Consider the following 14,564-nt stretch of genomic DNA (forward strand, 5'->3'; position numbering starts at 1 on the left):
TAAGCTTGAAAGCTTGTCTCCAATAAAAGCTTGTCTCCAGAGGCACTCTGTACCTCAAAGCAGCACTCTAGAATCCCCATATTCACCACTGTCATATAATTATATGTTTTGTACAAAGTTTGCCTTGTGAGGTATCATTTTAACAGCCTTGATCTGTTGAACACCAATGACCTGTGAGATTGTATGTGCTATCATTGTACAGGAAGTTATGAAGTTTTGTTGTGTGTGTGTTACTGAAATGTATTGTGAGGTTGAGAACACCCACAACCAGCCTTTCTGGTACAACGGTGGAATAGCCAGGTGCACTGATGGCCCACTGAAGGGAATCCACTCTCCCAACCACCATCTCAGAGAGAGCGCATATACAATGGAGACTAGCATGTCATAGTAAAAGATCTTTCCAGCAAGCTGTAAGAAACTATGAAGAGGTGAAATGACATCATGACTTGGCCTCACTTCCCCTCCTACCCCCAAATCAACACCTGGAAACACGTCTAGAGAACAAAGACTTTGAACTGTGGGAGGGTGGTCCCAGGCTGGAAGGCAGGTCCAGCCTCCGTACTGAAGATCTGTGAACTGTTTGTATCATCTCTCAGGGTGAGACATTGCTTGATTCAAATCCTATTTAGTTTATAGAACTCAAATTGTGAATTTAATTGTATTTCTTAGGTAACCAACTTTAATCTCTACACATTACTTTTAATCACTTAAAATCTATCTTTTTTATATTTTACCTAAAACAGTGTATTTTGGTAGGGGTGCTTGGAAAATCTCAGCTCAGTTTACAAAGGCGAGTATGTCTCCTCTCTACATCAAGGCAGTGGCGGACTGGGTAATGAACTTACACTGATCAGGCTTCTGACCAGGGCAAAACAGTACAGTTCTGGGTGCAAGGCTGGGGAGCTGGGGATGTCCCTGCTTGTGGATGTCTGTGTAAGTGCAGGACCTGTCAGATGTTTGTGGCTTGGCAACAGCATCACAGAGTGAGAGGGAAACCCAGGTTGGTGGGACAGAGGGTTCAGTAGTCCCACAATCCAGGTTGCACCCCGGGAACCCCATCACAAAGAGATATTACCTCTCACACTGTATCCCTCTAATATCCTGAGATCAACATGCCAACATCAACACTGCATTCAACACTGTGCATAGACAGCCACAGGATGGAGAGATACTTTCTCCACAGTAGAACAGAATCTCCACTATCCTAAATATGGAATTTGTAAGAGAAATCAGATGTGACATATTATTGGATTTCTGATTCCTCTCTGTAACTATTATTCATAAGTGCATTTAGGTAGTTTCCCTAAAGCAGGTGCACAAGAATGTATTCGCATCTACAGGAAACTGGGCAGTACTTTGATTAACTCTATTATACATTTTCAAATGACTATGTTTTAGCAGCCTGACAATCAATGCAATGAACTATGACTGGCAATATTCTTAATAACTAACAAAAATTAAACCTCCTTCTGATCCAGTAAAATTATATGCCATTCTACCAACACATGCAAGCAAAACAGGCTTCATATGGAACCTCAAGTACTATAGTCATTAATAGTGGAAATCCATTCTCACTTTAAACTGTAGATATTCATTGTGCTGTCTATAGCTTAAAATGAGGTCAAGTCAGCCTTAGTCCTTCTAGCTGTCAGTAGAGGCTCTCTCTTTAAAACCCTTTCTAATTTTCTACCGAGCTCCTTCTCTGATTTCCACCATGACCATCTCTCTAGGGCTTGGTAATTGTTCGAAAATCTGCCAATAAGCCACCACATTCCAGAGACTCCAATTAACTGAGAAGTGTGAGTGAATCATAGGCCACGGGAATCAGGAATGGCACCAAAGGGACTGTAAACAGAGATAGTTATTATTTAAAGTTAATTGAGTGGAATGGACAAAGGAATAATCAGAATAAAAATGGAACACCCTCAGGATCTCCTGTGCTCTGCCTTTCACCCTGCGACTTCAGTCCCAGGTTTGTAAAATGGTCACAGATTACCTGGGGTGAACAAATCTGTGTTTCTGCTTTTTTCAAAGAAGAGTCTAAAAAAGGTTTCTGGGCTTGTGTTCTCATTTTGAATTTAAAACTGTGTCTTTTAAATCCCCATCCAAAACAACATGTAAGGACTTGGAGCCAGAAATCCTTGGTTCTGTGCCCTTGGTTTGCTTTGTGACCATGGGATAAGACACCAAAATTTTCAAAAGTGGGTTTCAAAAGTTAATCACCTAAGTATATATTTAGGAAACCACAAATCCCATTGATTTCAGTGAGAACTGAGGCTCAGCATCTCTGAAAATGGGGCATCTTTCACATAGGTACCTAAATACGGATTTAGATGTCTAACTTAACAGCACGATTTGATTATCGTTACCTTTGTCCCTGTTCTTCATTTCCTCCTACTGCTTTTTATGCTCACTTGTTTGTATCTAGTTGCAAGTGTGATTCTGCAGAGGCTAATGCTATTGGACCCATTTACTGTCTTGGTACTATTGGGCAATAACACAGTAAAAATAATAATAGTAGATTAATCCGGCCAATTGTTATAATGAAGAAACAGAGAACACAGAACAAAGGAAGCAAAGTTAGCCAACCTCTCCTAATTACTGCTCGATATTGGTGTAGAGGTTAGAGCTGGGAACTGTGGTTCTGTACCTAACTCTGCTACTGGCTTGGTGTGACGTTGAACAAGCCACTTCTGTGCTGTATTTTCCCGGCCTGTAAATGGTGTAACAGTACTCACCCACCTTTTTCAAAGCTTTGAGATCCACAGAAGAAAAGTGCCATGCCAAGGGCCTGTTCCAAAGCCCATGGAAGTCAACAGGAAGACTCCCCTTGATTTCAAGGGGCTTAGGATCAAACCCTAAGTGTGGAGTATTACGATGATCCAAATACTGTTTTGGAGTAATCTTTTGTTGGCTTCTAGTGCATACAATATGTGGCTTTTTTTCTTTGAAGGTAACAGCAGAGTTAGATGCCTGGAATGAAGATTTGCTGAGACAAATGAATGATTTCAATACCGAGGACCTCACTCTGGCTGAGCAGCGCTTGCAGCGCCACACCGAACGGAAACTGGCCATGAACAACATGACCTTTGAGGTTATCCAGCAAGGGCAAGATTTGCACCAGTACATCATGGAAGTCCAGGCTTCAGGTGAGCAGGACACTTTGCTTAATGGGCATCCATTTACAAAAATACAAAAGAAAACACACAATCTGTGAACAGAGTCCTAGCCAGGTAACTGGCTGGTAACTGGATATTCTTCCTTCAAAGAAGTATTGGAATGTACATTGTTTTCAGTATGAACAGGGCATAAGATGTTGGAATTTTACTTGCAGTGTCCACTTGGAAGTTAAGATAAGCACTTGGTTGGAAAAAGCTCCCTGGCATGTGCTCCTAAACAGCAGTCTTGAAGCATATTGGTAGAGAAGTTGCTTTGTATCTTATATCCTGCTTCTCAGCAAAAGGTTCAGGTTTCCAGTGAGTACTGTAAAATCCTGATTTTTGCATTCTCACCCGGGGAAAATAATCATTCAGATTAATCTCTGCATACTGTCCCAGAGGCTATAATTACTTGTGAGATGCTTAAATCTTCTCACATGCCTTGAAAGGCACACAGAGCAATTCCCCCACCCCCTTTAATTAAGATAAGAAGGACTGCTCAGGATACAAACAAAACTGATTTTCTTGGTCTCCTCCCATTCTCTTGCAAACATTTCACCCCAAGATACATTCTGGCAATAGTCAGCATAATTCAGCAAGCTCAGGTTAACAGAAGCTCAGTAGCAACTAAGAGAGAATGTTGCAGGGTAGGAAACCAGGTACATTGGGTGAACCATATGTGGAAGCTTGCACAGCGTCTACTCACATGAGCTATTACCAGCAGGATAGTGAGTTTGTGTGTGTGGTTTTTGGGAGGGGGGTGAGAGAACCTGGATTTGTGCAGGAAATGGCCCAACTTTATTATCATGCACATTGTGTAAAGAGTTGTCACTTTGGATGGGCTATCACCAGCAGGAGAGTGAATTTGTGTGGGGGGGTGGAGGGTGAGAAAACCTGGATTTGTGCTGGAAATGGCCCACCTGATGATCACTTTAGATAAGCTATTACCAGCTGGACAATGGGGTGGGAGGAGGTATTTTTTCATATTCTCTGTGTATATATAAAGTCTGCTGCAGTTTCCACGGCATGCATCTGATGAAGTGAGCTGTAGCTCACGAAAGCTCATGCTCAAATAAATTGGTTAGTCTCTAAGGTGCCACAAGTACTCCTTTTCTTTTTGCGAATACAGACTAACACGGCTGTTACTCTGAAACCTAAGGTTATTCAGTGATTTAGTTAAGACCTGATTATGTTGCTACCACTAATAGAATTTGGGCAGTAGTTGTGCTAGTTAGCATAACTACTTATTTAAAAATTGGAAGTCAAGTCAGAAATTTGACTTCTGGCATCCATGCAAACAGAGTGGCCTTTTCTTAAAATTATCAATGGACTATGTGGGTGGATTTTTTTCAGATTTCATCTTATTTTGGCAAATTAGGCTTTTTATAATATCCTAATTGGTTAAAACATAGGCAAAATGTGATGCATAATATAGGCCTGATCCAAAGCCTGTTGAAGTCAATGGTAGTCTTTTCATTGACTTCACTGTACTTTGAATCACGCCTTATATAAATGTGTATAATTTAAAAGGTCTGTAGTTATCCAAGTGATAGAAGAAAAGATACATAGGTAGGCAGATTGTACAATGCACCAAATTATGCTCTCAGTTACACCAGCATAAATTCAGAGTAAATCTGGTCACTTCCGTGCTGTTTCTCTAGATTTATGCCAGTATAACTGAGAGCTGTGGTGTATTTATGTTGTTGTACTTGTGGCTACTCTTTTTAATAAACCTGTTTAAGAGCATGCTCCACTCAATACCAGTCTGTTGAAATCCCCTTCAGTAATGAGATGATTGAAGAAAACAGAAACTGCGTTCAGTTTATTGAAAAAACAGTTGTGCTTACATATCACAAACCTCCAGGTGAGGACGTTTATGTGTGAAATTATTCCAAAAACACAACGTAAAAATGCTTTCTATTTTACAAATCCACCTTTGAGAAGAACGAGCTCTCTTGTTGCATATGCTGGCAATGTGGCATAAATCTGTGTGACATGTGGCAAGCAAGAAAGGGCAAATCATTCATCACTGGGAGAGCAGTCTGCCCTTGAATAACATCCTAGGCAGTTTACTGGTTGCTGATGATGAGTTAGCACAGTCAAAACTACATCAGTCGAGTGTGCATGATGGAAAACTGTGAGTTTAATATCAAATAGGCAGGGTGAAGTCAAGCATACAAAACACCAGCAATGTCCTAAGGACACAGTACCATATGCAGACTAATTATAACAAATATGCACGATGCCTGGCAGTTAGAAGGAACTTCACTCCCAAGAATGGGAGCATAAATTAAATTTCCAGACCCTAAATGTGAAGCCTGGGGCCATTCCACCTTATTTGGTAATGAAGAAGCTGTTTTGTTTTGGCTGGGAAAGAGAATCAGCCAATCAGTTTTACTCCGATGTGGCTTTCATGATAAAACCAGAGACTGGAAGAGACAAGGTGGGGCTGACACTGGGTTGCTTTGGTTTCTAATCCTGCCCTCGGAGGATATCACTGTGACAGAGGGTGACAGTCATGGAACTCTGGGACATAAAAACGGTGCTTCACATGAAATGCCTCTAAACATAATTTCCCTGCTCCCTGTACAACAGCTGTCCGCTGCAGGGAGTGGGGGGGGGGGGGGGAGAACAGCGCAGTGGTTTCTCACACTTACTTGAATCTGATTATTATAATTATTAGGATCCTGCTTCTGTTGAAGCCAATAACAAAATTCTAAATAACTTCAATGGGAGAAGGATCAGGTCCTGACTGATTTATGATTACATGGATTACAGTAGTGTGGAATGTCAAATAAAGACTCTGGCCAAAGTCTGTCAGTTGCACTGGTGAGGTTGCATGTCAAAGAGGACAATATACTGCTCTGCATTGTTTTTCTTGGGACTGTTACACAGTGAGCCAGATCCTTTGTTCCAGTAGAGCATATTCAGTGCCGGACTTTGAAGGATTGGGGAAGGGGGCACTAAGCCACCTTTTCAGGCTTCCAGTTCTAGAGTTGGTTTGGGAATGATTTGACACATGGCATAATTGAGAACAGCCTAAAGGATAGTAAATTACAAGAGTGTTAATGGTCCCCTTAGGACCCAGAAGGACTTTAGGCACACTCCACATTGTGGGCTCCCAGCCCATCCACCATCTTAAATTGAGGACAGGAATTGATCTTTCTTTCTTTCTTTCTTTCTTTCTTTCTTTCTTTCTTTCTTTCTTTCTTTCTTTCTTTCTTTCTTTCTTTCTTTCTTTCTTTCTATAATCAAAGAAAGAATGTGTTTATATGATATTGATTAATGAAATAACATAAGGCTGAGGGAGTATTTTAGTCTTTGATTTGTTAAAATTCATAAAGTATTTTTTAAAATTCCCAGTTCCACATCACCAAAACTGTAGTCAAATCATCTCCGTATGGACAGTTTCAGATGAGCAAAACAAGGAGCAATTAACATAGAAATGTCATTTTATTGGTACACACAGTGATAGGACAATACAGTCATAGCATTCAACAAACATGTGCATCAGGGTAAACCATATGTTGTTTGTGAGAGGGTTTACCAAGAATCAAGAGAGGTTCAAATCAATGTGACAGGTGTTAGAATTGTACTGCAAAAGGAATTGCAAATAAATGAAATTCTCTCTCTCTCTCTCTCTCTCTCTCTCTGTCATTTTGTTGTAGGCATTGAACTAATCTGCGAAAAGGACATTGATCTTGCGACACAAGTGCAAGAGCTGCTGGAGTTCCTTCATGAGAAACAGCATGAGCTAGAGCTTAACGCCGATCAGACTCACAAACGGCTAGAGCAGTGCCTACAGCTCCGGCACCTACAGGCTGAGGTCAAGCAGGTCAGGCTTTCTTCCACAGCCATTAAACCATTTTGTGATAGCTTAAACGTGTCTTGAAAGCAATTACAGTATGCGCAGGCTGTTAAAACCATTTCTGCCAAATTGCCTCCCTTTAGGCGTATGGAGTGTTAATCCTTTTCTTTAGCAGTACTTGATCTATTCACGGGTTCCAAAATGACCCTTTACAAGTAACTGAGGAGTCTGTTCCATGTTCTGTGCATGTGCAAGACCCCATGAATATTTATGGGAGTTATGTTCACCATCCTTGCAAAACTGACCCCATAGCTTTTAAATTGGAGTGTGCTTCAGAACAGAATGTCCTCTGGGAATATGAGGATGTGGGGTACAAACTGAAAGCATTGGTCTCATTATGGATATCTCAATGCCCAGGTCTAAAGCTGACTCCACTCTAGTTTGGCCTCCTTACTTAATTTTTTGCATGATTACTGATCTGTGGGGAGCTCGACCAAGGTTATCATCTTTGGTTAAGATGTAGAACCCTGACTATTTGTAGTCTTTAACCTAGGATCTCACAATTTTAGGGTGTTAGTCTGCTAGTCCCAATTACATTAAAGCTCAGTTAGTTGTGCTTTGCCTACCTAAATTTCCCAGTAGCTTCATTTGGACGTGTAATATTTCTTCACTTGCTGTCCTGTGCAGTTTCATGGTGCCTCAGAGCTGCAATTTTTCACTCCAGAGGTGGCTGCATTATAGTGAAATGACTATATGTCCTAATTTAATGGGACAATCTGGGTTTTTCATAGGATGCCCCGGGTATGTCTTTCTGATCACTTGAAATATCCCAGTTTTTCATTTCATCAGTGAAAATGTTTGCTGTTTTTGTTTTTTTTTAAATAATTACGAATGTTTGTTCATAACATTACTTTAGGGAGTAAAAGATGCTCTATGTTTACCAGGAAAAAAAGAGTTCAGTGGAACAAGGGTTCAGTGTTTGGAGTGCAGAGAAAAGTCAAATGAATATAGACTCTATCAAAGCTGTTCTTTTGCAACAAGTGAATGTTTGCACTTGTTCAATGTTTCATGAGAAACTGGTTCAGAACATTACATTACCGGCAAAAATCCTTCACTCTGAGAAATATGTACTTGGGGCTGCTGAGTCAGAAGCTGGCATTTGCGACATTAGTGCATGTTAAAAAAAAAAAGTGCACTTTTGTATGAGTTGTTTGCACCTTCAAAAATGTCAACAGAAAAGTCTCCTAGTTTTTAATTTTGAAAATATAGTCACCTGGCATTTCGGTGGCGGTATAAAGTGTGTGGAATTTATAAAGTGCTTTGGAACCCTTCTGAATGGAAGGCTCTATATTTTAATAATATCTTTGTTTATAAAGTGTCTTTCTTTCTATAATTATTTCAAATATTTCACACACTATATTTACAACAAGCATTTCACTTACTGCAATGTAGCCAATTCTGAAATGAAACCCGGTGGCTATTTAATAGCGCACAGCAGCACTGGTTTAGAACATAGAGTACCAGACCCAACAGAAATTCTAGAAATATATGTTGTTATTATTGGGCCCAGTCCAAATCCCAGTAAAGTAAATGTGAGTCTTTCTCTTAACTTTAGAAAGGGGTTGGATCAGGCCCATTATTATAGCATTGTTTTTTGAGAAATACAGTGATGGCTGCACTCTGGATAACTAAAGCTGTGGGTCTCAGAAGCAAGGATTGGTTAATTTCATTCACAGGCTTGTGTCTTAGAATATTCTACAAAGCAGACATTTAAAAATGTAAGTGATAAGACTGAACTGTCTAACTCCTGCAAGAGGAACACAAATAGCTGCTTTGAATTAGTGTTTCCTTAACAGTATTTGAACCGTCAAAGCCTTCATTACTCTATAACCTTCAGCAACCCTATGGCTAAGAATCATTGTATTTGTTCAGCTGAATACTAAAAAACCTATTCCTTATTAACCTGTCAATTATTGTAGCTAGTTTCCCCTGAAAAGAGCCAAATTGAAATATATCTGTGCCCTATCATAAGGTGGCTGTATTTGGTTTCCTGGGGATGAGTCATATTCATAACCACTTAGTGAAATTGGAAAATATATTGATTTTGGCGTGTTGTTCATCGCTGGTCTGGTCCAAATTTCCTTCACTTTTTAGAGCACTTAAGACAATGAATGGTCTCCATCTCATTACCAAATTGCACTTGCTCTTGAGAGTCAATTGAGATTTGGTTGCCACAGACACCTACTGTAGCTCTGGTAAAATTGTGCTGAAACAGCAAACTAGGCTGAGTTCTGAAACATGTACATATGTTTGCATTTTAACATAATGGCTCATGTAAATCCAAAGTCCGTTTCCTGTCTGTATCTATTTAAGTCTCATTTAGGAAAGGTTTCTGCATTAAATCACATGCTTCATAGGTTTGAATGCTAAGAGGATACATGTTTGGAGCCATTTAAGTGGACCATCTCAAAGTGTGATGCTCTGTGACCTGAGACAGAGTGGAAATAATACAGATCACTGGTTCACAAAATCTTTCATATTAAGGAAGAGAGCTTCTCAAGGACATGTCCCCTCTCCCCCCACAACTCACCCTCCCAGCCTCTCCTTCCCTGTTGTAACTATAGAACTTGGAAGGCTTATGCAGCAATAATAGCAGGATAATATTAAGGAGATGAGATTAAAAGAAATTCCCTTTAATGCAATGCTGGCAGCTGTTTGGCTTTCCATTCCTGTTCCCCTTTTTTATATTTGTGCATTTATTTCCTTTCACTAGGTATAAGACTTTACTTTTCTTAGTACCCAATGTACCCAATCTCCCCTCACTGCCCCAGTGTTCTCGACTCTCCAGCTCATGTTGCTGGTTAGTTCTTCCCTCCTGTGTGCCTTCTAACCCACCAGCTTTGGTGTCCACTTCAAAGATTTGATGACAATTGAGTGTAACCCAAAGGACTACATGAAGCAACCAGTCTTGACTTTTTTCAGTTTAATAGAATTAAAAGGCCTTTGGAAACCTGAAAAGAGACTTGAGCTGGGCTATAACTATCAGGAGGTGTCCTTGCTTGGAGACTGGCAGATGCTTCCCTGATATACTAAAAGAAACTCCTCAGATCACCTGCAAGGGAATCACCTGCAAAATAAAGATTCTTGTACATTAATTTCTTTACTCATTGGTGGAGTTTCAAGTTGGAAGTCTGAGGAGAATTTGGCCTTCATGTTTAATTACAGTAGGACACAGAAACAGTGAAACTCTGCTTATAGCCAATTGGAACAGAAGTCGATGATTGTTTCAGTGCATTGTAATTACAATCCTGGTGAAACTTCTGCTTACAGTGAAATCATTCTGCAGGGGAGAGATGGCTTTGCTCTAAGAGGGTTCCACTGTTATTGCTTTTCAGTCATAAGGAAAATGATTGGGCCTCTTTGGAGAGACTTGGGGTGGGTGCAGTTATTTAATTCCAGAAATATTTAATTTCCACTTCAACAAAATTGATAAAATCTGTAATTTGTAGGAAATGTCTGTTTAAAGGCCATTGCTTAGTGTTAGCCTGCACATTCCCAGATAATAACGAGTCTATAAATATAGGAGAGTGATCGGAGAATTGTCTTGGGGCTATATTAGAAGCATCTATACAAAATTTTAATTAAAAGAATATTAAGCACCATGTAAATCTGAGTCAATTTGTGAACAGGTCTTGTAAACCAGATAAAAAATATGTAAATGTTCACCTCCAAACATTTCCCAGTCCTAATTACAACTCATATACACAGAGAAAAAGGCTCTTTGTGATTGGTTTTTGCCCTGGCTGTGGTGGGTACTCAAGGAAGCTTTTGATATGCAAATGAAAGTTCTGCTTCCTAGAGGTACACAAAAAATAAATATTAGTGCTGGAAAAATTACTTGTAAAAAAAGTTTAGACAGTCTAAGCTGAGAACAGTACATTTCTATAAGCAATGATGAGCATTTGTGAATATGTTTGTGCCATCAGAGTTCTCAGCAAACATTATAGAGTAGGTTTGTGGCTAACTCTGCATGGTTGCTCACTGGGCCTTGGAGGAAGGGTGCAAGGAGCCTTTCCCTGCTTTGCGCTCGTGAGCACAGTTAGCTCCTGGAGTATATGGAGCAGGAGATCCTAGCACCACTGGCAGTTCTAGAAACTCCAGCTGAGCTGAACTACCATGGGGTGAAGGGAATCCCTCTTGCACCCTGTTAAAGAAGAGTTTATACTATGCTATCACTTCTGCAGCCATTATGGATGGTAGATTGTGAAACCAGGTGGACTAGGTGGTGGGGTTGGATCATGAGAAACTGATAAACTACAGGGAAGTGAAAGAGATGGTAGAGAAGAGAAGCTGAGAGGTACCAGGCCTGCCAGAGGAGGTAGAAGGTAGCACTGGGGAAAAGGCCCTAAAAAGAAGGACCAGGAGATGCTGGGCATTCAAAGGAAGGAGCAAATGAAGCAAGAAAAGCAGATGCCATCAAAGTTCTGGTTTGAATGTTGCTGCCCTTTGATCCAAGAGTGCCTCCAGCTTTCAGTTTACGGGCAATGTTGGTACAAATGGGATAAAGCAGACCAGACCGAGGGCATTTGACTGGGCCTCACTTTCCTTTTGGACCTGCAGATGGAATGGGCATGTGATAGATTCTAATGTGCTTCTGTACACAGTATGAGTATTGATGGAAGAAAGGAAATGAGAAAAGGTGGGCTATGATAAGCAGGACTTTAGTAATACACCAAGTAGCAAGGTTAATCACTACTAGAAGATTACTGTCGCATTTTTTATAGCTTAAATGTTCTTCCCTTTGATACTGATTAACACAGTTATCCTGTGTGCAAGTTTTGCTTACAAACAACTTCACTAAAGAGTACTTGTACAAAGCTTCGGAAAGGAGAAAAATGAGGATGCTTAGGTGAAGATGATTAACTCTAAATTGGAAACATACATAATTATTGAACAGGCTTCAAAACAAAGGATTTGTCATTCCTGTTCAGACCATCAGTTCTCATATCCTTCCCGAAGCAATCCATACTTGGTGCTTCAGAGAAAGGCTAAGCCCTGCCCTTTCCCCCAGCCAATGCTAGGCAGCTGGTCATACAACACTGTACATAGGGATAAAAATGTCCTTCCTAACTTTCTAGTCACCTGGAACCCTGTGTCATCAGATGTGATTTCCCTTCTTAGCTCTAATAACTACTGCAAATGTTACAGTACATCAAAAATTATTCAGCATCACAATTAGGAGTGGTGATGACAAGGCTACTCATTACACTACTTACAAACTCAGAAATTCTTGCTGAAGCTTTCTGACTGGAAATATAAGGATACACAAATCTGAACTGAAAAATGAAGGTAGTGAGTACAGGATGGAAGGTTTTACATTGCTGGTAAACTTCCAACAAGCTGTGTGTTTTTATAGTGCATATAAAGTGAGCTCTGATTTATAGCCTGACTTAGATGCTTAGAATAATTTCTTGTAATCATTATTACTGAGTTGTTTATTTTAGTTGTTTGTTTAACTTGAGCAACATAAAAGACAGTTGTATTTGTGAGAAGTTGGTGCAGCAGAAAAAATATTGATTTCCAAGTAGTTGGCATTTAGACATAGGCAATTAATTTAGCTGGTATTGATCAGTTGTGCTAAAAGTAGACACTCGACCATGAGGGCGATGGCTGTTATTGTTTTTAAACAAATGGACACAGCAAAAAAGTATGTTAAAATACTATCAACAGGAGGGAAGCCGAAAGGACCAGTGAGGCACTGAGTTAAAGCACTAGTGCTTTGATCCTGCAAACATTTACATATGTGCTTCTCTTTAAAAACATGACTTGTAAACATTTGCAGGATCAGTGTCTAGCTTTGAATCTCTGAAGACTAGATAATACATTTTCAGAGCTGCATGAAGTTTTAGTTTCCACTGAAATTAAGGAGAGCCATAGGATCCACAGATCAGAGGATGATTAGAATGTGCAGTATACAGCTGACCTTTCTGTCTCCTCTTCCTGCTTCCCAAATCTTCCTTACCCAGATATCAGAGGAAAGTAGAGTGCAGACTAGTGTTGCTACTAGATGGTAGAGTAGCACTAGTGTGTTACTACTAGATGTCAGTGAATACTGCAAAACATCTGTGAATATTCAACTTGCAATTTTTATCAAATCCATTTTGCTCATGGAAATGGTTTTCACAAGTGATTGAGTTTTACTGATTTACATTAATGAATATTTGCACTTTAAGTACTTGTGCATTCTTCTAATTAGGGAGCAGAAATGATGCCTTTTGGCTTACCTGACCAATCAGAACAGACTCAGGTTCACAAAATAGCTGAGTGGAAGAGCCTGCCCTAAGCCATGTAGGTACACACCTGGCTTTCATCAATATTGTTAGTACCTCAGTTTCATGAGAAGAAAATTTAACCAAAAATTTTGGTAAAAGTGTCACTGAATGAAGCCAACAGACTGCAGGGAATGAAGAATCAAGGCTGAAATGCCATGCCCAACCCCGCTAACTACTTCTAGTTGCAGCACATATAATATGTGTGCTCACCTGCTTTCAGACAGTGAGATAAAAGGCAGAGTGACAGATGTACCACTTACGTTTCCAGTGTTTATTGGGCTAGATCAGGCATTTGTCATTTTTGTAAAGTAGGTTTTTTCAGAGCCATTGTGTAAACATAACGTGATTGACAAGACGGAAGAACAGAACTCTGCTTTAAGATGCAAATTATTGATTTCATTGGGTCAAGGTGGCTGTTGCACAGAGAGATCAAGTACAGGGAGGATATCTCATTACCACAGATGTTAGAAAATAAGTCCTATTATGTCATCCAGTCCATTGCCCTGTGTTTACAGCCAACCTGACTTTTAAGGCTGAGGTTTCTGAAGCTGGATGTAGAGAGACAAATTCCTAAAATAATTCTGCATCTAAATCTAATATTTTAGAAAATTTCAGCTTAAAGGTTTGATAAATGAAGGCTGCTTCCTAAAATTCCCTGTGACATTCTGATCACTTTTTTGAAAGAATGATTATGCTCAGCTACTGCTTTTCTAAAAGAAAATACTCCTGTTTTTAAAAAAAAATCACAAAGGCATAGGTCAGCCAACAGTTCAGCAAAAACGTGAAAGTGTTTGCTGGGTTATGCTGTTGTCACTTCATATCTTGTCCAGCTATGGTGATCCTTTAGTTAATTCCTTCCTAAAAGAGACAGAGTATCAACTCTTGGTACAGTGTAGTTGGTCATACATGGGCTTACTGGTCTGGGGGATTATACAAAATCGTAGACAAAAAGATGGTTGTGTGGTAATCCCATTCCTTTTTCTCAGAAACACTGTTGTGTTTCCCACGGCAACAGTAGCATCTGCTGTTGAAAGAGAGAGAGCTGATAGATCAAGACTGCCCTACTGCTGACTTGAGCAGAATGTTATTTTCTACAAATTAGGGTCAGCTACATGTGTAGACTGGTTCCCTTTTTTCCTCCTAGGGACAACTAATTTCCTTATCCCAGAGGGAGGCAAATGGCTGTGAGGAGGGTGGTGTATGATGTAGGGAGGAGGAAAAATTGTTCCTTTAAGGCACTTGAATGAATCACTGTGGGGGGGGAAG

At 40.0% G+C, this 14,564-nt stretch overlaps 1 protein-coding gene across 11 annotated transcripts in view; it reads left to right on the forward strand.

Annotated features, from left to right (window-relative positions):
- Positions 1-14,564, forward strand: part of KALRN (kalirin RhoGEF kinase) — a 780,132-nt gene that overhangs the window by 507,312 nt on the left and 258,256 nt on the right. For all 11 annotated transcript variants that reach the window (XR_012154196.1, XM_073305138.1, XM_073305143.1 and 8 more), the window contains 2 exons: positions 2,954-3,149; positions 6,827-6,993. Coding sequence is in view for 10 of the 11 variants with exons in the window: in XM_073305138.1 (XP_073161239.1) it covers positions 2,954-3,149; positions 6,827-6,993 (363 nt within the window). In the remaining variant the exon portion in view is untranslated. The remainder of the gene's footprint in view (positions 1-2,953; positions 3,150-6,826; positions 6,994-14,564) is intronic.

The sequence above is a fragment of the Lepidochelys kempii genome, chromosome 11 (genome assembly GCF_965140265.1).
Source record: "Lepidochelys kempii isolate rLepKem1 chromosome 11, rLepKem1.hap2, whole genome shotgun sequence".
NCBI lineage: Eukaryota > Metazoa > Chordata > Testudines > Cheloniidae > Lepidochelys > Lepidochelys kempii.